This window comes from Syngnathoides biaculeatus, chromosome 23, assembly GCF_019802595.1.
Source record: "Syngnathoides biaculeatus isolate LvHL_M chromosome 23, ASM1980259v1, whole genome shotgun sequence".
Lineage (NCBI taxonomy): Eukaryota > Metazoa > Chordata > Actinopteri > Syngnathiformes > Syngnathidae > Syngnathoides > Syngnathoides biaculeatus.
The window spans coordinates 4,675,068-4,700,093 of NC_084662.1; the positions used below are offsets into that span (position 1 = coordinate 4,675,068).

A 25,026-nucleotide genomic window follows, 5' to 3' on the forward strand; every position below is an offset into this window, starting at 1 on the left:
CATGAGTTCGGTGTGTTGCCTGCTTGAATCTCTGCCATGCATCTGGTAAATTGGATGAGTCCCAGTCCATCTTCAGTCTTTGAACACTGAACATACGCCTCCATTGTTGTCCGTTTGTCGTTAGTTTTTTTTTGTTTGTTTTGGTGATTTCGTAGTTATACTACCGTCACTCTGACACCATGTTATGATCTTGCTGTCGTGGTATTGAATAATGTAGACGTGAGTCCAACTGTACTTTTTAATGTGGGTAATATTCATTTCGCTTCCCCCCTTCAACAACCTCTCTAGCTCACTTCCTTATCGTCCTGTCTCGTCGCGCCCAGCTGACGTTGACACAATCACAATAAAACCACACTTGCGTAGAAGTACTATAGCTCAATGTAATAATAACGAGACAATACTTGCTCTCAAGTCTCACAGGTGGCTTTTTTTCTTTAATCCTCACTCTAGCACAAGTGCCTCAATCACCTCAGGTTATAGTGCTTGTTTGTCAAAGCACTTTTAAGATAAAAGATCAAACGATAACCGTAGCCAAAACATTACAATATACACTTATCGCTAGCCATGATATGTAGACACGATCTTGCCGATCAAAATGGCGATGTACGCAAAAAACACGTAGTCAGCGTGACGTCAATGAAAAGTATCTATTGCGAGGGGAAAATGGACAGTAAAGCGAAAATATGCGGATGAACACAGGACTTTTTAACCAGAGTGCGAGGACCCATTTATTTTTGGGGGGGAGCGCAACAGCACGCCACTCTCTGCCTTTTCTGTCAGAAATCTATTGCATTTCACAGCTTCAAATCTATACTTCAGCTAACTCCACGCTAACATCAACCTGGAATTTCCAAAAGGGACTAAACTTCCCAGTCACAAGTTAGTCACTTTGAAAAATCACACAGAAAAGTAGATGGAGTGTAATAATAATAATAATCATAATAATAATAATTAATAATGAAGCATCCAGAGACGATTGCTTGCATCATATCAAATGGCTTGGAACATTGGAGGCCCAAAAAGTCATGCATTGAAGGGTAATTTATTGAAAACATGCCTCAGAGATGTACCGGTACTTGAAATCTTGTGAAACAACAACAAAAAAACAATAATCTTAAACAAATGGTATCAGACATTCAACTGTCCCCCCATACTGTTGTCGACTGATTCACGGTTGCACTCAGACCTCCAATCATGTGAGTATTTCAGTGTTGTGTTAGATGAGAGTTATGACATACAAGACAAGAAATGGTCGAACTACTTTGTCTGTGTGAGAAAGAGGACACAATTTCATTTTTTTTTAATTATTGTCCTGTGGTCTTGCTACTCTGTAGGAGTCATGTTGGTGTGTGAAATTGACAATAAATCTTGCTATATAAACGTGGGTGTGTTTGCTGTAGTTTGATGTCTGATAGTTTATTTAGGTAAGAATTCTGCCAATAAGCTAAAAATGTATATAAATAGTCAACTTTGTGTGTATGTAGATATAGACATATGCACTTACACACAGACACACATGCACATGCACGCACGCACACGCACACGCACACACACACACACACACACACACATTTTCTCTCCACCAAAGGTTATGATTGAGAAAAATGGAGCATGTTTTCAAAAGTTAACAAAATAAAACCACAAATGGTTTAACCATATCTTTTAATGTGATGTGTGACTGTTTTTAAGATACTGCAGTCACCCCAATTGTGAAACTGAAAGGGAAAATACCAGAAACAAACTGAAATATCAACCTGTTAAACAGCAAACCCAATTTTACTTTTGTGTGAAATTTGTATTTTACACATTTGAAAACGCTGTAGTCCTACAAGTGCACCACTGCTGCCCCCATTCTGCTCCTAAACCAGCTGATGGAAAAATACTTGGGGAAACCAGGTACACATCTAATAGATAGATAGATAGATAGATAGATAGATAGATAGATAGATAGATAGATAGATAGATAGATAGATAGATAGATAGATAGATAGATAGATAGATAGATAGATAGATAGATAGATAGATAGATAGATAGATAGATAGATAGATAGATAGATAGATAGATATGTACGGCAAAATACTAAAGCTTGTCACATTAAAGCTGGGAGGAGGCTTTATTTTATCCTTGGAATGCATGCTCAAGGCAAACTGTTATGGAATCAGATTTGTTTCAACATGCACACGCGAATGCTCGCTCTCGATGACTCTGCACAGTGCTTCAACTTTCACTCTCTGTTTTGCCTTAATGCAAGTCTAACATGACAGAGGAAGCGTCACGATGCATTCATGAAGGATTAAAGAGTCCCACGACTCACCGTTAACTCCTAAACTCTAATGGTAATGGAATTAGCAAAAATAAATCGAGACCATCCTTAATGTAACTCAAAACAATCAAACCAAATATGTTGAGCCATCAGAAGGCTGAAAGCTGCTCACCTTTCTCAGCAGGTTGCAGATTCTCTCAATGTTTCGCAGTCTCTCCCTCTGTAAGACAATGAAGCATGGATAATAATGAGGTCACTTAGAGTACGTACATTTATAAAACACGGTGGCTGTTTTGCATTATGTGACATCTGTTTCATGATGAAACAGAATTACATTAAATTTTTTTCATTGTGTAAGACTATTATGAGATTGAAAATCAGAAGATTGTATGGATTTTCGCATCCCAATGAAAAGAAATATTTGAACTCCCTGCTATATTGCAAGTTCTCCCGCTTAGAAATCATGGAGAGGTCTGAAATTTTCATCATTGGTGCATTTCCACTCCGAGAGAGATAATCTAAAAAGAAAAATCGCCATGTATGATTTTTTTAACAATTTATTTTTGTGATACAGCTGCAAATAAGTATTTCAACACCCGAGAATTTGGTACAGTAGCCTTTGTTTGCAATTACAGAGGTCAAACCTTTCCTGTAGTTGTTCACCAGGTTTGTACACACTGCAGGAGGGATTCTGCCCCACTTTTCCCCACAGATCTTCTCTAAATGAAATTAGTTCAGTCGTCCTGTATCGTGAGCAGAAAAACACCCCCAAAGAATGCTGCTACCACCCCAATGCTTCACAGTACGGATGGTGTTCTTGGGATGGAACTCATCATTCGTCTTCCTCCAAACACAGTTGGTGGAATTATGACCAAAAAGTTCCAATTTGGTCTCTTCTGACCACAAAACTTTCTCCCATGACTCCTCTGTATCATCCATATGGTCAATGGCAAACCGAAGACGGGCCTTGACATGTGCTGGTTTAAGCAGGAGAATCTCCCGTGCCATGTATGATTTCAAAGCTTGAAGTGTTAGTGTATTACCAACAGTCACCTTGGAAACGGTCATCTCAGTTCTTTTCAGGTCATTGAACAAGTCATGTCGTGTAGTCCTGGGCTGATTCCTCACCTCTCCAAGGATCATTGAGACCCCGCGAGGTAATATCTTGCATGGGGCTCCACTCTGATTGAGATTGACCGTCATATTTAGCTTCTTCCATTTTCGAATGATTGCTCCAACAGTGGACCTTTTTTCACCAAGCTGCTTGGTAATTTCTCCGTAGCCCTTTCCAGTTGTGTGGAGTTGTACAATTTTGTCTCTGGTGTCTTTGGACAGATCTTTGGTCTTGGCCATGTTACAAGTTTGAGTCTTACTGATTGTATGGTGTGGACAGGCATTTTTATGCAGCTAGGGAGCCCGGGAGTGGAGGTGGACTTTTTGTAGGCTGACTAACAGGTCTTTGAGGGTCAGGCAGAACTGCTTACAAGTGAGGCTCCAGTCAAAGCATGACTCAAGAATGCTCAAGATGATCACAATAAGTCAACCTTTCACTGACCCGCATGTAGATCACCCAGGGCCTGGAAGTGGTACTGGATGGAGAGCTGATGGTGGCTGTGACTGCACCTAATGTTCTTGACAGGGCACCGCCCAAAAATGTACCATGTGTCCTCATAGACTTACCACACATAGGTGAGGCAAAGTGGGTCAGAAACCTTGGCAGTCTGATCCATGTATCTAGAATTTTACATTTATTGACATCACTGCTCTGACAGGGAATGAATCTGAGCTGGTGTGCGCGTTTCAGCAAGATGCAGTCGGCCTCACCTTTACACATGCCTTTGTCACAAGAACCACACATCTCGAGAGGCGTTAGATTCTTCTCCTGAATTACCCCTGGTGAGAGATGGTGACCAGTTGTGGGCTTTCTTATTGTCCCCGGCTCAGTGCCTGTACATCGGAGTTCCCCAATAGACGAGAATAGCTTTTACCCGCTTTTGGGTGGACAATGGGTGCTGCCTATGCATCAAACAACCGCTACAGCCTAGCTTTTTTGAAGTTCTTGAAAGTGGTGTTGGAAGGCAATTCTGCACTGGAGGACCTCATTCTTCACTTCAATGATGACATAGGCAGTCCTTCCACTGAGACCTGGAAATGTGTAAGTGTGAGCAATGGCCTCACCTCCAATCTGAACCCGAGTGGTCGTATTGCACTTCTATGGTTCTCATGTATTATCCATGTAAAACACCATGTCAAAGAGTAAGGGTGCCCATGTGTACTTGGAACTTTGCAGTGTAGACTGCAGTTTGACAAATGACTCTGTGGTTGTGTCATCACACTTATGTCTGCATGGGAGCTGATCACCACCTGGTGGTCTGCTGGCTCCCGTGGGTGAAGGAGGATGTCAATCAGGCCAAACAGACCCAGACCTATTGTGAGGATATGCTGAAAACGTCTGGCAAAGTCCTCTTTCATGAACAGTTTTAACTCCCACAACCAGCAGCAGAACATTCCATGCCTCAATTATTGAGGCGGCCGACCTATGCTGTGGCTTTTGGCTGGTCAGGCTCTGTCCCAGTGAGACAAGAACAAAAAGAGGCAGTACATTTGCTAGCAAAAGTATTTGATAAAATGAAACACTGTTTCTGGAAGTGAATAGGGAATGTTTTGTATTTCCAACAGTTCTATAAGTTTTGGAAACATGAAGACTTGTGGGGACTTCACATCAAGTGATGTGAGAGCTCTTAACTTCACACCCAGTGAATAACAACAATGGTTAGTTGTGACATCAAGAAGCTCACAAAATTTCATAAAAAAAAAAAAAAATTGTGCTGCTTTATTAATAATGTGTTTGCTTTTCAGATTGTATAACGTGTAAAACCTTCAGAAGCACAAATCAGCACTCGCCAAAGTGCTGACTCCAGGAACTGGTATTTCACTTAAGCTTTTAACGTGTTCATCAAATATTAAACAAATTCCCATAGCATCACATTCTGGGTTTTTCCTGCCAGTATTGCTAGTTCTAAAGAACAGTGTGTGTATAAAGTGAGTATTTTTTCTCAGTGTCAGAATAGTTGTTCTTGTGGTTATTTGATGACTAATTGCTGCTTCTCAATTGGTTGACTGCTGGCAGGAGGATGGTTTCCTTGTGAATGACAAGTTGTATAAAAACACGGTCTTTCTAAAGCTACAATGTTCATATAGTGTATTTATTTATGGATCTGTAGAGCTTTTGCTCATAAAGGACATAGTGGAGTCCCGTATTTTTCACTAGTGTCTGGTTAATCCTCAACAGAATTTTCTACAAAACCTTTGTCAGTGTCTGTTTATACCTTTAAATTTGCTTTTGTATTGTGTTATTTAGAATTTTGTGTTTTATTTCCCGTCTCCTATTTGTGCTTACATGGATTTTCTCCTCATTACTATACTTGAAACTTCCTAGGTCCTAGCTCGTGTATTTACATGCAAGCCCAAGTGATGTGAGAGGCGTAGCAAGGCATCACTCGTCAGTAGCACTGCCTTGCTCATTTCCCACATTCTCTCGAGTTTCACATGTGGCTTATTTCTTTATTCCTCAGTCCAGCACAAAGGCCTCAATCACATCTGGTTCATGTGTGATAAAAGATAAAAATAGATAAAAGATCAAATGATAATCGTGGCCAAAACATTACAGCATACATTTTTAACGCTTCCCAGCCAAAAAAGAAAGGTGCGACAGATGGGTATCTACCATGAAGAGGGATAACTGGGCGCCCACCATGTACTCTCAACTATGCAGAAACCATTTCATTTCTGGTAGGTACATGTTCTGTACATATGTATGTTGGTGGTGGTGGTGGTGGGGGGATTGGTTATATCTTTTCTGTATATCGTTGTTTGTGATAACTGTCCAACTGTTGTACAATATCTGATGAAACTGTTGAGTTAAAGTTCAACGACGACAAGTCCGCCATGATAATTAGACAGGATCTTGCCGTCCAAGATGGTGTTGTAAACAAAAAACGTCCTCGGCATGATGTCACTGAAAAGTATCTATTAAAGATAGCCCAATGAAACTCCTCGATGCTCGCTATCTTTGCCTCCATGCGTGTTAAAGACCTTTGAGACACTTCTTAATATGGCAGTATGAGAACAACTTCTAGGGCATGTTGAATGTTTTAAGGAGCGAGGAGCAAGGAACGTTGCACCCTTTGCCTCCACTTGGTCTTGTTAGCCATGCTTTTCTTTTTTTTAATCAGCAAATCAGATCTCACCATCTGATTGTCTTTTGTCCAGATGTACGTCATTGTTTTGCTAGTCCTTGTAAACTTAGATAAGAGGTGGGTAGAGTAGCCAAATATTGTATTTACATAAGAGTACTGTTAGTTAGCATATGACTCAATTAATACTAGGGTAAGAAAGTAGTAAATTTCAAATAATAACTAAGTAATGAGCTCAATAAAATATGCACAAACAATTTCACGTGATCTAAAATATTTGCCAAAGAAATGGTCTTACAATATTTTGTTTCCAGTCCTTTATCAGCACAATATGCTCAGCAAGAAAAGAAGACAAAGACAGAAACAAGACGGCAGTGGATATAAAAAACAAAGTCTACATACCCCTGTTCAAATAGGCGGGATTTTTGTGATGTAAAATAATCCAACCAAAATAAACCATTTTAATTTTTTTCCTATCGTCAACGTGCAATTTGTACAACCAGATTTATTGCTTTGATCATTTTGAGGGTACATAAGAAAACAATGGAAATATTATTGAAGTGTGATTGACTTGGAGAGGAACTTGCTGCCTTCTTGGTCTGGTCACCATTGTAAAAGGATGTTCTGTAACAACTGGTCTTTTACTGATTAAATAATGGTTAAATAAAGATAAATCTGGTCATGGAAAGATGCTCTCCCTCTTATAAATGTGATGTGGCTGTGTTCAGGGGTAACCATTCACATTCAAGCTATTGTTAAATGGGAGTCCACACACATCCACCAACATTTCGAACAGCACTACTCCCCCTCTTCCCAAAAAAAACCCCATCAATTCATGCATAGGGACAGAGAGAAAAACATTTGCCCTCTCTCTCTCTCTCTCTCGTCTTTGTCTCTTGTCTTGTCCCCTTCGGGGTCGGCAAAGCGTGTCATCTTTTTCCATCCAAGCCTATCTCATGCACCTTCCTCTATAACACCACTGTTCTGCTGCCCTCATACATGTCCTGTACTATTCTAACATATTTCTCCCCCACACTAGATTTTCGCATGCAGTACTACAGTTCCTCTCCTGGTACTCTGTCATAGGCTTTCTCTAGGTCCACAAAGACACAACGTAGCTCCTTCTGTACTTTTCAATTAGCATCTACAAGGCAAATAATGCAACTGTGGTACTCTTTCTAGGCATGAAACCATACTGTTGCTCGCAGATACTGAGTTCTGACCCGAGTCTATATATATACATGGTGGCACGGTGGGTCAGCTAGAAAGCGTTGGCCTCACAGTTCCAAGGATCCGGATTAATTCCTGGCCCCACCTATGAGTTAGGATGTATCTATGGTAAGTAAAGTTCAGACAGTTTTACATACTATGAAGTGATTAAAACATTGCTTTATACAGAATGTGTGTGTGTGTGTGTGTAGGTGTGTAGGTGTGTCGACAAGCAGTCATGTCTTCAACTGCTTATTTCTCGTCCGAAATATCGCATGGGACTCTACCTCTTTTCTGAGTGAGCGAAGATGTGGCGGTGGAAAAGAGCATAAAAAGTATCTTGCTGTGCTTCACAGTACAAGGAGAAGTCATTTTAGGGGAAGAAAGTTTGCCTTTGATGTCTCATGTAAAGAAATGTGGCAGGAGAAATAGATTCATTCAGGAAAGAATGACTTTCAGATCCATTTAATATGCACAAGTTTTTGACGGTACTTCTGCCCTGAATTTGACCTTTTTCGCTGTCACCATTCATCCATCCATTTTCTACACTGCTTATTCACACAAATGTCATGCGTATGCTTCAACGGGCAGGAGGCGGGCTACACCCTGAACTGGTTGCCATGCAATCGCAGGGCACTTTGACACAAACAGCCGCACTCACAATAACACATTGGGGCTGTCCATAAAAGCTAGGAATAGAATCGGTGACAAAGGGATGTCTTTGCGGAGTCCAACTCTCACTGGAAACAAGTCCAACTTCCTGCCGGCAATGCAGACCAAACTCTGACACTTGTCATAGTGGGACTGAACAGCCCGTATCAGGTGGTTCGGTACCCCATACTCCCGAAGCACCCCCCACAGGACTCCCCAAGGTACATGGTTGAACTCGTTCTACATGTTCACAAAACACATAGACTGGTTGCTCGAACTCCCATGCACTCTCACGGACCCTGCCGAGGCTGTAGAGCAGGTCCACTGCTCCACAGCAATGACCAAAACCACGTCGCTCCTCCTAATCTGATATCGAACTTCACGGAGGGCCCTCCTCTCCAGCACCTCTAAATAGATCTTAACAGGGAGGCCGAAGAGTGTGATGTCAATGCGATGTTGCAGAGGCGTCTCAACCAGGAGAGCCCCACAACATTCAGAGCTATGTGGAACCCCGGGCAACCTGAGGGGCTTTTTCATTAAAGAGGTTTTTAACCATCTCAGTTACCTCCACCCCACAAATACGAGAGCCCAATAAATAGAGAGAACCCAGACTCTGCTTTATCATTGGAGGTCGTGTTGATCGAGTTGAGGAGGTCTTCGAAGTATTCTACCCACTAACTCAGAATGTCCAGAGGCGAGTTCAACAGCGCACCATCCTCCCTATACACAGTGTTAATGGTGCACTGTTTCCCCCTCCTGAGACAGCATTCTGTTTGCCAAGCCGGTAACCATCAGCTGGGTCTAGTCTCACAGCCCAAAAATAGCCAATAGGACACCTTCTACAGCTTCACGGCATCCCTTCCTGTTGATGTCCACCAACAGCTTCAGGGATTGCCGCCATGACAGGCACTGACCACATTATTGCCACAGCTCCGGTATGTCGCCTCAGTACTGTGCCAGATCAAATGACAAATGTCAGACAAAAGGTCAGACCAGCATCTCCCCCCAACATCGGAGCCAACTCACCACCATGTCATCAGGTGATCAATTGACAACACCACCCCTGTCTTCACCAGAATTTGCAAGTTTGATGACAAAAGCAGTCCTGGTTCCAAATGCACATGTGAAAACATTAAGTTGTACATGCTGTTTGCTATGGAAAATCTGTGATGACCAGAGAGGTCCAGTAACAGAACACCTCGTGGGTTCTAATTGGTGGGTGGGCTGTTCTTTATAGTAATGCCCTTCCAGGTCTCAATGTCATTGCCCAGATGAGCATTGAATTTGCTCAGCAGAATGATGGAGTCCCCTAGATGAGTGCTCTTCAGCACTTCCTCTAAGGACACTAAAAAGAGTGGGTACTCTGAACTGTTGGGTGCATAGGCACAGACAACATTCATGACCCATCCCGCCACATGCAGTCAGAGGAGGCTACCCTCTTGTCCACTTTGGTGAACCCCTATGTACATGTGCCGAGCCGAGGGGCAATAAGTATATTCCTCATCCAGAAATCCATCAAAGTCTTCATCTTCTGCATCCAAAATGAATAACTGGGCAAGATTTCCATCAAACACGCCAGATTCCCTTTTGTCATTGTCAGAGTCCCTCTCATTGCCTCACGACTCCTCAGAAATTATACCAGTTTTTACGAAATCTCAAACAAAAGTGTATGCGGACCTGGTAGCCCAAGCATCCCCAATCCATTCACATATTGTGGTGTACCTCACCTGGCACTACCTCCCAGTCTTAGTAAAGCTGTGTTTGCCATTTGTTATGCATCGCTCCCACGCTGCTCAACGTCACTTTGAACACCCTGTTTACACCGATGTCCAGCGCCTGAAGTTCCTTCATTTAATATCATTGAAGCTGGTTTTCCTGGTTCCTCCACTTGTGAACCATGTATGAATTGCCCTTAGGTATGAATGTGAGTGTGAATGGTTGCTCATCTATACAGTTCTGGAGGAGAAAAAAAATCAAGAGAGTACTCCAAATGTTACTCAGAATCCCAATATTCCTCAAATGAGTATACTATAGCTACAAAATAGCCATTTGATTCCAGTGTTAGCTGAATTACATTTCCTTCCACAAGTCACCTGTACCACACCTACTATGGAATTTGTTTGGAGCTCTATAATGAACTGGGGATGCTTTAACATGGGTTGAATCAGGGATATTTATCTTTTTAAATTTTGATAAATGCATGGATTTTGGATGGAAGGAAGGTTTGGACATGTCCAGAGGCAAGAGAGTGAGTATATTGGTAAAAGGGTGTTGAGGATGGAGCTGCCAAGCAAAAGAGCTAGAGGAAGACCAAAGAAAAGGTTGATGGACGTTGTGAGTGAGGACCTGAAGACTGTGGGTGTTAGAGAGGAAGATGCACAAGATAGGCTTAGATGGAAAAAAGATGACACGCTGTGGCGACCTCTAATAGAGACAAACCAAAAGGAAAAGAAGAAGAAGCATGGATTAAACCACAATGTTGTCCTGCAAGAATTTTTTTTTCATTCTGCTTGGACATGTTTTATATATGTTTCCAGTACGCTAATACACCATGCAACAAATGCTGGTCGGCGAAGGTGTGGATGGAGGACCCCTGTAAAGACCTTGTCACGGCTGCTCCCAATCTCCAGACTGAATCTCCACTGAAAACATCTGGAATGTGGTTCTATGTGATGGATATATGCTGCACATGTACAATCAAGAAGAAAATGGATGGTCAGCTTCTTGAATTAGGAGTGGCATTAAGACACCCAACAGCAAGGGGAAATAACGGGGAGCATGACAAGTGGCATGAAAGCTATGATTGTAAATTAGTGATTTACCATTAAATACAGATTTTTATTCTACCGCAATATCAAACATTGGTATGATGTTGTTTGGTACAAACGAATGTATTCTATTTGTAATATTAAAGATTTACATTATTATTAGTGTATTCAGTCATTGCTTGTATTTCACCACTGAGGTTTTGAAATGATTAAAATAAGTCAACATGGACAAAAATAGCAGATGAACAATACAGCTCAATGGAAGTGATTCAATTTTGTGACATTTTAGGTCTAATCTGTGAGAGACAAAGTAAAAGTGCAGCAAGGAGACTCAGATGACATTTATACTCTCAAGAGAGTTGCAAATGTGAAATGAAGTGTCAAAATTCAGCTAGAAGTGTTATTGTTAAGTGATTATCTTGCAGTGTCCTGAGGACTACGTATGTCCAAAATGAAGACAATCACATTAAAACTCACGACAAATACTTGTTAGGGGAGACTTTTCACCTTGAAGTCAAAATTGTTTTTCTGACACATTCACTTATTTTATAAATCCACTCATCCATCCATTTTATGAGCTGCTTATCCTCACAAGGATCACAGGAGCGCTGGAACATATCCCAGCTATCTCCGGGCAGGAGGTGGGGTATGCCTTGAACTGGTCGCCATCCAATTGCAGGACACAGAGATCCATCCATACATACATACAGACATACAGACATACATTTTCTGAGCCGCCTAATCACAAGGGTCACAGGAGTGCTGGAGCCTATCCCAGCTGCCATCAGACAGGAGGCAGGGTACACCCTGAACTGGTTGCCAGCCAATCATAGGGTACATCGAGACAGACAACAGTCTCACTAACAATCACACCTAGGGCCAATTTAGAGTGTCCAATTAATGTTGCATGTTTTTGGGATGTGGGTGTCATGAGCAAGACTTGGCCACTGCCAAGAGGGGTGTGGCCATGGCACTGCTCTGGGCGTTGACACGTGTCACCACTCACAGCATATTTACATTGAGACTGTGATTAGACAGGCATTTAAGTTGGCGTTTTTGTCACTGGCTTTTACCAGTTTGTTGCCCTGAGTTAGTGGGTTGTATTCACTGACAGTAGGAATCTTCACCACGGTGAATAGTGCAGTGTTGAGCTATCCTCGTCACAGCATTATGTTTCATAGTCATAGTCAAATCGTAGTTCATGTTTCCTAGCTTGTCTCCTAGTCATCAGACCTCGCTTCACGTTTTCATATCCTGCCTTTGCTTAGCGTTTTGTGCCTCTGGATTCCTGGCCTGCTTACACCGTGTATGACCCTGTGCCTTGAATAAACCACGCCTAACATCATGCTCGCGTCCTGGAGTCCTGCATTTAGGTCCAGCCCTGCACCGAAGGTCCGTGTCAGTGGGATGAAACCGGAGTGCCTGTGGCAAACCCACGCAAGGACGGGAGCAACCTTACAATCTCCACACAGGCGGGAGGAGTGGCAAGAAGTCCTCAGAACTTTGAGGCCAACGCTTTACAGTTGTTCCACTGTGCCACCCAAACAACCATTCATACTCATTACATATACATACATACACACACTGTATATAGCTGCAGTCACGTTTTTGAGATAAAAAAATGTTTTTTTTTAGATTTATTAGTAATCATAACATAATCATTACAGATCATTAAAAAGAAAGACCAAACATACCGCATGGAGTGGATTTCCTTGATCGATTGGCACCTTGAAATCAGCCTGGAGCTCATCAAAAGCTGTTATCTGAAAATGAACAATTCGTACAATGACTTTATGATCTTTGGACTATTGATTTTTTTTTTAGAGGAATGGCTGATCTAAAAGAGCTGATATAAATTTTAAAAAAATCCAACAATTTGGTGATTACAACAATTCCCAATGTTGGGATATACCTCCCATCCCGGATGATTTTAGGGATGGGAGGCAGAGGCTCATCAGCAACACATGTACTAAATATAGTAAAAGCATAGTAATTCACACAAGGTCTAAATACAGAAATGGAAAACATGCTGTGAAGGTTTGCTGATTGTGTTTGTTTATTCCTGTAGCTCTTACATGTGTTCACATATAAGGAGACTAAAAAGCTGATTCTGATCATCTGTCAATCACAAGTCTAAATTGAATCGCTTAACTGTTGCCAAGTAGAACTTCCATTTACACAGTAGTGAGTATCATAACAAGCAAGCTATACACGGTGTTGTAGCCCAGAGCAGTTAGGAGGCTCGGTGCTTCACCCAAGGGCCATTTATTAAAAGAAAAAAAAGTTACAATTTGAAACCCAAATTATTGCATGCTGTTCTGCATATCCACAGACTTTCAGTTGGTCAATTTTGGCTTTTTTACATAATTTCCCTATTTATGCATCCATCCATTTTCTGAGCCCCTGATCCTCACAAGGGTCGCGGGAGTGCTGGAGCCTACCCCAGCTGCCTTTGGGCAGGAGGCAGGGTTCACCCTGAAGTGGTTGCCAACTAATCGCAAGGCACATATAGACAAACAACCATTTGCACTGAAATTCACACCTACGGGCAATTTAGACTCTTCAATTCACCAACCATGAATATTTTTTTAGGAGGGATGTGGTAGGAAATCAGAGTGCCTGGAGAAAACCCACAAAGACACAGGGAGAACATGCAAATCCCACTCAGACGAGGCCAGATTTAAACCTGAGTCCTCAGAAATGTGAGAGCTTTGTTTGTGTGTGAGTGTGTGCGTGTGTGGGTGTGTGTATATCTATACAGAAGTGGCAACTGATAAAAATTCAATTTCAGAAGAATTTGTCAAATAGAACATTTACATGTGACAGTAATAATCATAATCATTCATAAATGATGGCTTCAATATTTCTTATGTCAATTTTTTTATTACATCAACCTTCTCATGGCAAAAGCCGCTGCAACCTAAATCAAAGTACCAATATATGTAATTTCAATTTTCTGCATTTGAAAATAGGTGTGTCTGTAGATTAATTCACCTCTGCAAATTTTGTTCTTAATAATGGTAAAAAAAAAACAGTCTTCAAATCAAAGTGCACGACATCAACATTAAAACTCAGCACTCTATTTTACAATCAAACAGCATTACTGACAGACTGGACTGGATAGTTAAGGACAATAGTTTTTGTTTCTATTTTGTACAATGTACTTCTGTAGGTTTCCAAGAAGTACTGTATATTTAAGAAGTAATGCAATTATGCTGGGCGGCACGGTAGCGCCGCTGGAAAACGTTGGCCTCACAGTTCTGAGGACCGGATACAATCCCAGCATTCCCTGTGTGGAGTTTGGATGTCCTCCCTGTGCCTGTGTGGGTTTCCTCTGAGCATTTTGGTTTCTTCCCACATCACAAAAATATGCAACATAAATTGGGCACTCTAAATTGCCCCTAGGCGTGATTGTGAGTGTGGTTGTTTGTCTCTATGTACCCTGCGATTGGCTGGCAACCAGTTCAGGGTGTACCCCGCCTCCTGCTGTTGACAGCTGGGATAGGCTCCAGCATTCCTGCAACCTTTATGAGGATAAGCGGCTCAGAAAATGAATGGATGGAATTATGCCTTCTTTTGCATAATATTCATTTTACACATTTATATTTCTCATATCCAGAAAAGCTCCTTAAACAATGTAAATTTCCCCATTATAGGGGCTAATAAAGATTATTTTACATCACGAATATTTATTTATAATAACAATATACTTGTCGGCACAGTGGACAAGATTCAGCTGGGATAGGCTCAAGCACGCAGGATAAGCCGTCCAAAAATGAATGAATAATATACTTTCAACCGCTCTATGTTCTGATGTGATGTGCAGTTATGTAGAAATTAATTTCTGGTTCAGACAGTGTGCCGTGTGAATGTGTATTATTTTACATTTATATCTCTAAATACAGATTAATTTGCCTATCTAGTTGTTCAAAGTTATTTTTTCTCTGTGAAAAATGCCAGCCTGACAAATGTGACAAGTGTATTGTTTCACTTACTATATTTTGAATTTTTGTGGCTGCTTGTAACAATAGCTAAACAGTTAGCAAGGCTTTGACATTCTCTTTACCTGGCCACTCTTTGTCCTCCCTTCTTGACGCCTTTGTTAAAAGCATGGGAAGAAGTGTAAATGATTTGCCTACTATGGAGGCGATGATCAGTGTTTTACAATACAGGAGACAAAGAGAACTTTCGCCTCTGTGGCTTGACAGACAGAGGAAGTGTAATAAAATAATCTGCACCAAACAGCTGTTCATTGTCCATGCGATGGTGAGCCAACTAATACTCAATGCCACATTTTAGAGCTTGTCATTTCTCAGGATGTTGAGATTCTATCAATTGACATTGAGGATATGGCCATTTCTGACCATTTTTCTGTCTTTTTTTAACAACAGATTCTTCCAAAAGTTCATAAAACTTCAATGTCTCCTAAGAAAAGGTTCATAAATGAGACTACTGCCACTAAATTTATGGAGACTGTAGCTGTGCCACAAATTGTGAATGCTAAGACATTTGATGAACTTTTGGACAATTTCTCCTGGAAAATCTCAAATGCCATGAATGCTGTCATTGCTGTTAAAATCAAGGGCATCTTGAGGCGACCAAAAACACCATGGAGGAGCACAATGATGGTCAAGAGCTCTAAATCAAAGTGTAGGAAACCAGAACGCAAATGGAGAAAAACTAAAATCCATATTGACTATGACCTCTACAAGCAGTGCATTTGTAATTCTAACCAAGAGTTAGTCACGGCAATCAACATATTTCTGTAATCATCAGGAAGAACCTTGAAGAAACTAGCACACTGTTTGCTGTGGTTGACAAGCTCACCCCCCACCGAATCAGCTAGCTCATTTGAAACAAATAATCAATTGCTCACTTCAGTCCAGCGAGTTTCCTGAAGCCCTTACAGTAGCTGCTGTTAAGCTTCTAAAAAACAGCACTGGATGATTTACTATTAGCAAGCTATCGACCCATCTCAAAATCTTCCTTCACTGTTTGTGAACACCTGGACTCAATATATTTAAAAAGCAAAAATGAATTCCAAAACCGTGGTGTTCTGAATCTTACCAAACTCTAAATAGTCATCAAATCAATCACAAAAAACATCTGTTCCCATCTGAAGACAAAATCCAGAGTGAAAGCTTGCATGTGTCAAGCAGACCAGAAGAAGCTCATCCATGCTTATGTGTCAAGTAGCCTTGACTATTGTAATGGTCTTCTGAATGGACTCCCCCAAAAGACCGTTAAACAGCTGCAGCTCATTCAGTAAGCAGCAGCTTGGGTTCTGACTGGAACAAAGAGGTCAGAGCCTGTAACTCCCAATTCTAAAGCCTTTACACTGGGTTCCAGTCAGTTTTTGAATACATTGTACAGTTCTGCTACAGGTCTATAAATGGTTTGGGTCATGAACACATGAAAGAAATGCTAATGGAATACAAACCCCGTGGGGCTCTGAGATCAACTGACTCAGGTCTAATAATGGAGTGGAGCCTCCAAAGCAAACATGGTGAAGCAGAATTGAGCTATTGTGATGCAAAAAAAATGAATTGCCAACAGAGGTGACATCAACCGCAAATATTAACGTTTTCAAATCCAGATTGAAAACTCTTCTTTTCTAATGTATTTTAGAGTACTTCCACTTCTTTCAGTGATATTTCATGCACTTAAAGCTGTTTTAATTGTACCCCCCCCCATTATATGAAACGCACGATACAAATAAATTTGCTTTCCTTTGTTAATGTCAGACAGTGGATATTTTTTTCCAATATCCACAACGATCAGTCTTGAGACCGTAACGAGCGAAGTTCAGCGATTTCCATAACAAAATAAAGAAGTTCTGTAGTATTTGTCAGCTCTGTACATCTGTATATAAACACATATACATACAGACACGCATTTCTATCTAGTCTAGTTCATGTTGACTACTTATGTGGAAGACACTATTTGAGTTTTTTTTAATTTTATTTTTGTTTTAATGGGCCTCAGTGGTAAAGAGTGAACATATTAGCAAGGGGTCTGTCATTCATTTGAGTTGCACTTCATCTCTTGGGTATGGTGTGTGCCACAGGGGAACTGTTAGATTATCACTGCATCGATATGTGCACATTAAATAAAGACAAAAATAGTTGTGCACAATAGATGCAGAAATAAGCAGCATGTGTGTCATATTTTGTTTGTGAATGTGTTATCTTCTTTGACGCAGGTCAGGTTTGCTCTGATCCTGATTATTTCCCTTGACTCCATAACTGACGGGCAGCTTTCTAGATGTTATTCCCCAGTGGATCCAAAGAGTGATCCTGGTTCATTGCCTCACGCTGATAATGTTAGATACGCCAAGGTTATTCTCCTACCTGATGAGATTGCATATACAGTGCTATCATGTGTACATCATGAAGATTTTAGCATAATGGGGGCTAATCTGCACAAACATGAACATTTAATATCCTTTACGCTTTTAATGCAGTTTACATCAAATGTACTCAAATGCAAATATGGAAAGGATTCATATTTTTTTCAATGACTCAAACGTCAATTTATTGAGGTCCATCAGGCCAGTGGCAAACATCGGTCAGATCCACTTATCTAGATCGCTAAGTGCAAATGTGCTGATTCAAAACAGCTGTTTTCAATAGTCACCTGGCGCAGTGGCTAAAGCCAAATGGCTAGCTGACGTAGTCAATTTTCCACAGCATTTGGCCAGGAAGCAGTGATGTCACAGTTAATGTCACTTGTTGCTTTATATTTGGTACGTGTTTTGGTAAAAATGGATTGGTACAAACTTCAAATGTGTCACACTATCAGAATGCTTAATATTTGTCAGTAAATAAACTGCAGGATGGTAATCATGCTCACAAATATGATCTAAACATGGCGCCCACTGTAGGTGAGTAGATGCTGTTTTTTTAAACTTTTTCATAATAAATAATTTGTAGAGGCAGCACAGGCCAGCACAGTGACTGACTGGTTAGCACGTCTGCCTCATAGTTCTGAGAGCCCGGGTTCAAGTCACCTGTGTGAGTTTGCATGTTCTCCCTGCCTGCGTGGGTTATCGCTGGGTACTCTGTTTTCCTCCCACAGTCCTAAAATATGCATGGTAGGTAGGAGGTGGGTGTAAATGGTTGATTGTTTATATGTGGCATGCTACTTAGTAGGTCTTAAGGAAAATTGAAATCGGTGCTGCAGACTTCCCAGAGGTCAATGGCAGTCCATAAGCTGGGAGTTGGCTTCTACTTTAATCGCTTGCATGCTCCCTACAGGGCCTGTATCTCTGCAGAACACCTTGGCAGAGAGAGACAGCTGGAGAAGCCAGTTTCCCTGATGTTGATAAATACTGTTGGCACAGTTAACCCTTCATTTCACTCTGAGGAAATCAAATGAAACTAATCGTTTCCTCACAGACATCTCCTATGAGTTTTCTGTATGCTGCTGTCAGACTTTCTGTGAAGCATGAGGGAGAAATTGTAAGGGGATATAGACATGCATAATTTCAGTGATTTGGTACTACAACCACAGTATCGATGAAAATCAATTGAGATACACTCAAGAATATATTGTATGACATTTATATAGATGGTTGAATCGTCTATCTGAAAAATATTTTGTTTTTAATATTGATACTTTCTTGGAGAATTTTGTCACAGTGAACAGCTGAAGGTGTAAAATCACTGATAGAACTAATTAAACTAACATTTCCTCAAATAAGTTTTAACATTTTGAAATGAGTAAACAACCTTAATTCTGACCAAATATATCGGCTACATCCCACCCCCCGACACACACACTGCACACTGTCTACGAATATTTTATATTTTCCATGGGTGCCCTTTTCTGCGGCTTGATCACCTGCCCCCTAGAATTCTGTGCACACGCCTGTGGGTATGTGTCTGTTTATGCTCAACTAAGATTGGCTTCCACGTCTTCTTCTTTTCCTTTCGGCTTGTCCCGTTAGGGGTCGCCACAGCGTGTCATCTTTTGCCATCTTAGCCTATCTCCTGCATCTTCCTCTCTAACCCCAACTGCCCTCATGTCTTCCCTCACCACATCCATAAACCTTCTCTTTGGTCTTCCTCTCGCTCTTTTGCCTGGGAGCTTCATCCTCAGCATCCTTCTACCAATATACTCACTCTCTCGCCTCTGAACATGTCCAAACCATCAAAGTCTGCTCTCTCGAATCTTGTCTCCAAAACATCCAGCTTTGGCCGTCCCTCGAATGAGCTCATTTCTAATCCTATCCAACCTGGTCACTCCGAGCGAGAACCTCAACATCTTCATTTCTGCCACCTCCAGTTCAGATTCCTGTTGTTTCTTCAGTGCCACTGTCTCTAATCCGTACATCATGGCCGGCCTCACCACTGTTTTGTAAACTTTGCCCTTCATCCTAGCAGACACTCTTCTGTCACATAACACACCAGACACCTTTCGCCAGCTGTTCCAACCTGCTTGGACCCGTTTCTTCACTTCCTTACCACACTCACCATTGCTCTGGATTGTTGACCCCAAGTATTTGAAGTCATCCACCCTCGCTATCTCTTCTCCCTGTAGCCTCACTCTTCCCCCTCCACTTTTCTCATTCACGCACATATATTCTGTTTTACTTCGGCTAATCTTCATTCCTCTCCTTTCCAGTGCATGTCTCCATCTTTCCAATTGTTCCTCTGCATGCTCCCTGCTTTCACTGCATATGACAATATCATCTGCGAACATCATGGTCCAAGGGGATTCCAGTCTAACCTCATCTGTCAGCCTATCCATTACCACTGCAAATAGGAAGGGGCTCAGAGCTGATCCCTGATGCAGTCCCACCTCCACCTTAAATTCCTCTGTCACACCTAAGGCACACCTCACCATTGTTCTGCTGCCATCATACATGTCCTGAACATCCCCTTTGTTCTTAAAAATGGGAACTAGAACACTTTTCCTCCATTCTTCAGGCATCTTTTCGCCCGCTAGTATTCTGTTGAATAAGTTGGTCAAAAACTCCACAGCCATCTCTCCAAATTGCTTCCATACCTCTACCGGTATGTCATCAGGACCAACTGCCTTTCCATTTTTCATCCTTTGTAGTGCCTTTCTGACTTCCCCCTTAGTAATCATTTCCACGTCCTGGTCCTTCACTCTTGCCTCTTCAACTCTTCCTTCTCTCTCATTTTCTTCATTCATCAACTTCTCAAAGTATTCTTTCCATCTATTTAGCACACTACCGGCACCAGTCAACACATTTCCATCTCTATCCTTAATCACCCTGACCTGCTGCACATCCTTCCCATCTCTATCCCTCTGTCTGGCCAACCTGTAGAGATCCTTTTCTCCTTCTTTCGTGTCCAACCTGGTGTACATGTCTTCATATGCCTCTTGTTTAGCCTTTGCCACCTCTACCTTTGCCCTACGTCGCATCTCGATGTACTCCTTTCGCCTCTCCTCAGTCCTCTCAGTATCCCACTTCTTCTTCGCTAATCTCTTTCCTTGTATTACTCCCTGTATTTTGGGGTTCCACCACCAAGTCTCCTTCTCCCCTTTCCTACCAGATGACACACCAAGTACTCTCCTGCCTGTCTCTCTGATCACCTTGGCTGTCGTCGTCCAGTCTTCCGGGAGCTTCGGTTGTCCATCGAGAGCCTGTCTCACCTCTTTCCGGAAGGCCGCACAACATTCTTCCTTTCTCAGCTTCCACCACATGGTTCTCTGCTCTACCTTTGTCTTCTTAATCTTCCTACCCACCACCAGAGTCATCCTACACACTACCATCCTATGCTGTCGAGCTACACTCTCCCTACCACTACTTTACAGTCAGTAACCTCCTTCAGATTACATCGTCTGCACAAAATATAATCTACCTGCGTGGTTCTACCTCCGCTCTTGTAGGTCACTATGTGTTCCTCCCTCTTCTGGAAATAAGTGTTCACTACAGCCATCTCCATCCTTTTTGCAAAGTCCACCACCATCTGCCCTTCAAAGTTCCTTTCCTGGATGCCGTACTTACCCATCACTTCTTCATCGCCCCTGTTTCCTTTACCAATATGTCCATTACAATCTGCACCAATCACAACTCTCTCGCTGTCTGGGATGCTCAGAACTACTTCATCTAGTTCCTTCCAGAATTTCTCTTTCAACTCTAGGTCACATCCTACCTGTGGTGCATAGCCGCTAACCACATTATACATAACACCCTCAATTTCAAATTTTAGTCTCATCACTCGATCTGATACTCTTTTCACCTCCAAGACATTCTTAGCCAGCTCTTCCTTTAAAATAACCCCTACTCCATTTCTCTTCCCATCTACTCCGTGGTAGAATAATTTAAACCCTGCTCCCAAACTTCTAGCCTTACTACCTTTCCACCTGCTCTCTTGGATGCACAGAATATCAACCTTTCTCCTAATCATCATGTCAACCAACTCCTGTGCTTTTCCTGTCATAGTCCCAACATTCAAAGTCCCTACACTCAGTTGTAGGCTCTGTGCATTCCTCTTTTTCTTCTGACGCTGGGTCCGGTTTCCTCCTCTTCTTTGTCTTCGACCCACAGTAGCTGAATTTCCACCGACGCCCTGCAGGTTAGCAGTGCCGGGGGCGGGCGTTGTTAACCCGGGCCACGACCGATCCGGTATGCGATTCTTTAGATGAACGCTCATATTTGTTTGGCACAGTTTTTACGCCGGATGCCCTTCCTGATGCAACCCTCTGCATTTATCCGGGCTTGGGACCGGCCTACAGATTGCACTGGTTTGTGCCCCCATAGGGCTGCATTAAGATTGGCTTCCACGTCTGGGAGCAGTTTATTTGAGATTGGTGAAGCTCCTCTTGAAGTCACCCTCCCAAACCAAATCCCAAAAGAGTGCTGGTTTGTTTCCTGATCTTTTTTAAAAGTTGATCTGGAAGGGGTTTTGTTCCTGAATTTGTCTTATCTAAAATACAAGGTTTTTCAAGATAGTTTCTTTCCATTTACCTGCATATTTGTATTTCCAACACAGACCTTGCACAAAGCCACCACTGGTTATTTTCAACATAATCAATGATCATTACATGTCCCCTTAAGTAAATTACTCCAAGTTGTGGTTTGATTAATGTTCTTCTTATTCATCCTCACAAGAGTAAAATTTAACATATGTCAGCTGTACAGACTCAAATGCTGTGTTTTTTTTTTTTTTTTTTTAAGGGAGCAAGATCAATCTCTTCAAGAGGTTTCAGTCCCCTTGTTTAAAACACAAAGTGGTTAATACAAAATCAAACAGACAACGCGATCATGAAAATCACAATAGTTTGTTAACCTATCCTGTCAAATATGAAGAAAGTAAAACAAACTGTATCTAGTTATCTATCACAAATGACATTTTCCCAGTATCTTTCAAAGCAATGCAAATCCAAATGATTCCTCTAATTCTCCATCCAGCCATTATCTGAGATGATTATCCTCACAAGCAGTGGGAGTGCTGAAGCCTATCACAGCTGTCTTCGGGCAGGAGGTCGGGTACACCCTGAACTGACTGGCAGTCAATCATAGGGTACATGTAAACATACAACCATTCACACTCACAATCAATGCATGTTATTGGGATGTGGGAGGAAACTGGAATGCCCAGCGAAAACCAACACAGGGACAAGGACAACAAGCATACTCTGAACAGGCAGGGTGGGATTTGAACCCTGGTCCTCAGAACTATGATGGAAATGATATAACCAGAAGCAGACGAGGAATACAAAATAAGTTTCCTATTAGTATCTTATGACGACGGCAGTCCTGTGATATATGGAGAGCCAGAGCGTTAGTTGGGCAAGAAAAGAAGTGAAAAAAAGAGGCATGAGGACCCATACAATTCCCCCAGTGTGTGCATTGTGCAATGAAACAATAGAAACTGTGGAGTCAGGATGATGGATGAGGAGCCAGTGGGGGTTAATGAACACGTGTATCAATGCTGAGCCAAGCCAGCTATACACCAAAAGGCACCTCCATTAACCCCCATTTCCTGATGCCAAAAACTCTGTTGACTGCTTCATTGGGATTATAATCAATTGCAGCACCTATGAATTTCTTTCCACTTGATGTCTCACTAGGGCGCCTTGTCCACACATTTCAGTTCAGTGACCATGATGGAAACTCCCACGTTATGTAGCACGAGAAATCCATAAAGACCTACATTTACTGTACTCTGTTTTTTGTTCTGTAATTTAGAAACATGCCACTTCAGTGCAACAATCACTGCCCATGACATTTTACTTCATATGTAATCTGGTGCGGTCACATATCAAGTAATCTCATACGGATACGTTACATCATAAGAAGTATAGTTTCACTGCAAAGTCCAAGTGCCCAATTCTGAATTCTTCTTCTTCTTTTCCTTTCGGCTTGTCCCGTTAGGGGTCGCCACAGCGTGTCATCTTTTGCCATCTTAGCCTATCTCCTGCATCTTCCTCTCTAACCCCAACTGCCCTCATGTCTTCCCTCACCACATCCATAAACCTTCTCTTTGGTCTTCCTCACGCTCTTTTGCCTGGGAGCGCCATCCTCAGCATCCTTCTACCAATATACTCACTCTCTCGCCTCTGAACATGTCCAAACCATCGAAGTCTGCTCTCTCGAATCTTGTCTCCAAAACATCCAGCTTTGGCCGTCCCTCGAATGAGCTCATTTCTAATCCTATCCACCTGGTCACTCCGAGCGAGAACCTCAACATCTTCATTTCTGCCACCTCCAGTTCAGCTTCCTGTTGTTCTTCAGTGCCACCGTCTCTAATCCGTACATCATGGCCGGCCTCACCACTGTTTTGTAAACTTTGCCCTTCATCCTAGCAGACACTCTTCTGTCACAAACACACCAGACACCTTTCGCCAGCTGTTCCAACCAACTTGGACCCGTTTCTTCACTTCCTGACCACACTCTCCATTGCTCTGTATTGTTGACCCCAAGTATTTGAAGTCGTCCACCCTCGCTATCTCTTCTCCCTGTAGCCTCACTCTCCCCCTCTACTTTTCTCATTCACGCACATATATTCTGTTTTACTTCGGCTAATCTTCATTCCTCTCCTTTCCAGTGCATGTCTCCATCTTTCCAATTGTTCCTCTGCATGCTCCCTGCTTTCACTGCATATGACAATATCATCTGCGAACATCATGGTCCAAGGGGATTCCAGTCTAACCTCATCTGTCAGCCTATCCATTACCACTGCAAACAGGAAGGGGCTCAGAGCTGATCCCTGATGCAGTCCCACCTCCACCTAAATTCCTCTGTCACACCTAAGGCACACCTCACCATTGTTCTGCTACCATCATACATGTCCTGTACTATTTTAACATACTTCTCTGCCACACCAGACTTACGCATGCATACCACAGTTCCTCTCTTGGTACTCTGTCATAGGCTTTCTCTAGATCCACAAAGACACAATGTAGCTCCTTCTGACCTTCTCTGTACTTTTCCACGAGCATCCTCAAGGCAAATAATGCATCTGTGGTACTCTTTTAGGCATGAAACCATACTGTTGCTCGCAGATACTTACTTCTGTCCTGAGTCTAGCCTCCACTACTCTTTCCATAACTTCATTGTGTGGCTCATCAACTTTATTCCTCTATAGTTCCCACAGCTCTGAACATCCCCTTTGTTCTTAAAAATGGGAACTAGAACACTTTTCCTCCATTCTTCAGGCATCTTTTCGCCCGCTAGTATTCTGTTGAATAAGTTGGTCAAAAACTCCACAGCCATCTCTCCAAATTGCTTCCATACCTCTACCGGTATGTCATCAGGACCAACTGCCTTTCCATTTTTCATCCTTTGTAGTGCCTTTCTGACTTCCCCCTTAGTAATCATTTCCACGTCCTGGTCCTTCACTCTTGCCTCTTCAACTCTTCCTTCTCTCTCATTTTCTTCATTCATCAACTTCTCAAAGTATTCTTTCCATCTATTTAGTACACTACCGGCACCAGTCAACACATTTCCATCTCTATCCT

At 42.0% G+C, this 25,026-nt stretch overlaps 1 protein-coding gene across 1 annotated transcript in view; it reads right to left on the bottom strand.

Moving 5' to 3' along the window:
- The window catches only part of cnih3 (cornichon family AMPA receptor auxiliary protein 3), a 114,543-nt gene that overhangs the window by 68,362 nt on the left and 21,155 nt on the right, over positions 1-25,026 (bottom strand). Inside the window, exons 2-3 of the mRNA XM_061812528.1 lie at positions 12,783-12,851; positions 2,437-2,484 (exon numbers count right to left, since the gene is read on the bottom strand). Coding sequence (XP_061668512.1) covers positions 2,437-2,484; positions 12,783-12,851 — 117 coding nt within the window. The remainder of the gene's footprint in view (positions 1-2,436; positions 2,485-12,782; positions 12,852-25,026) is intronic.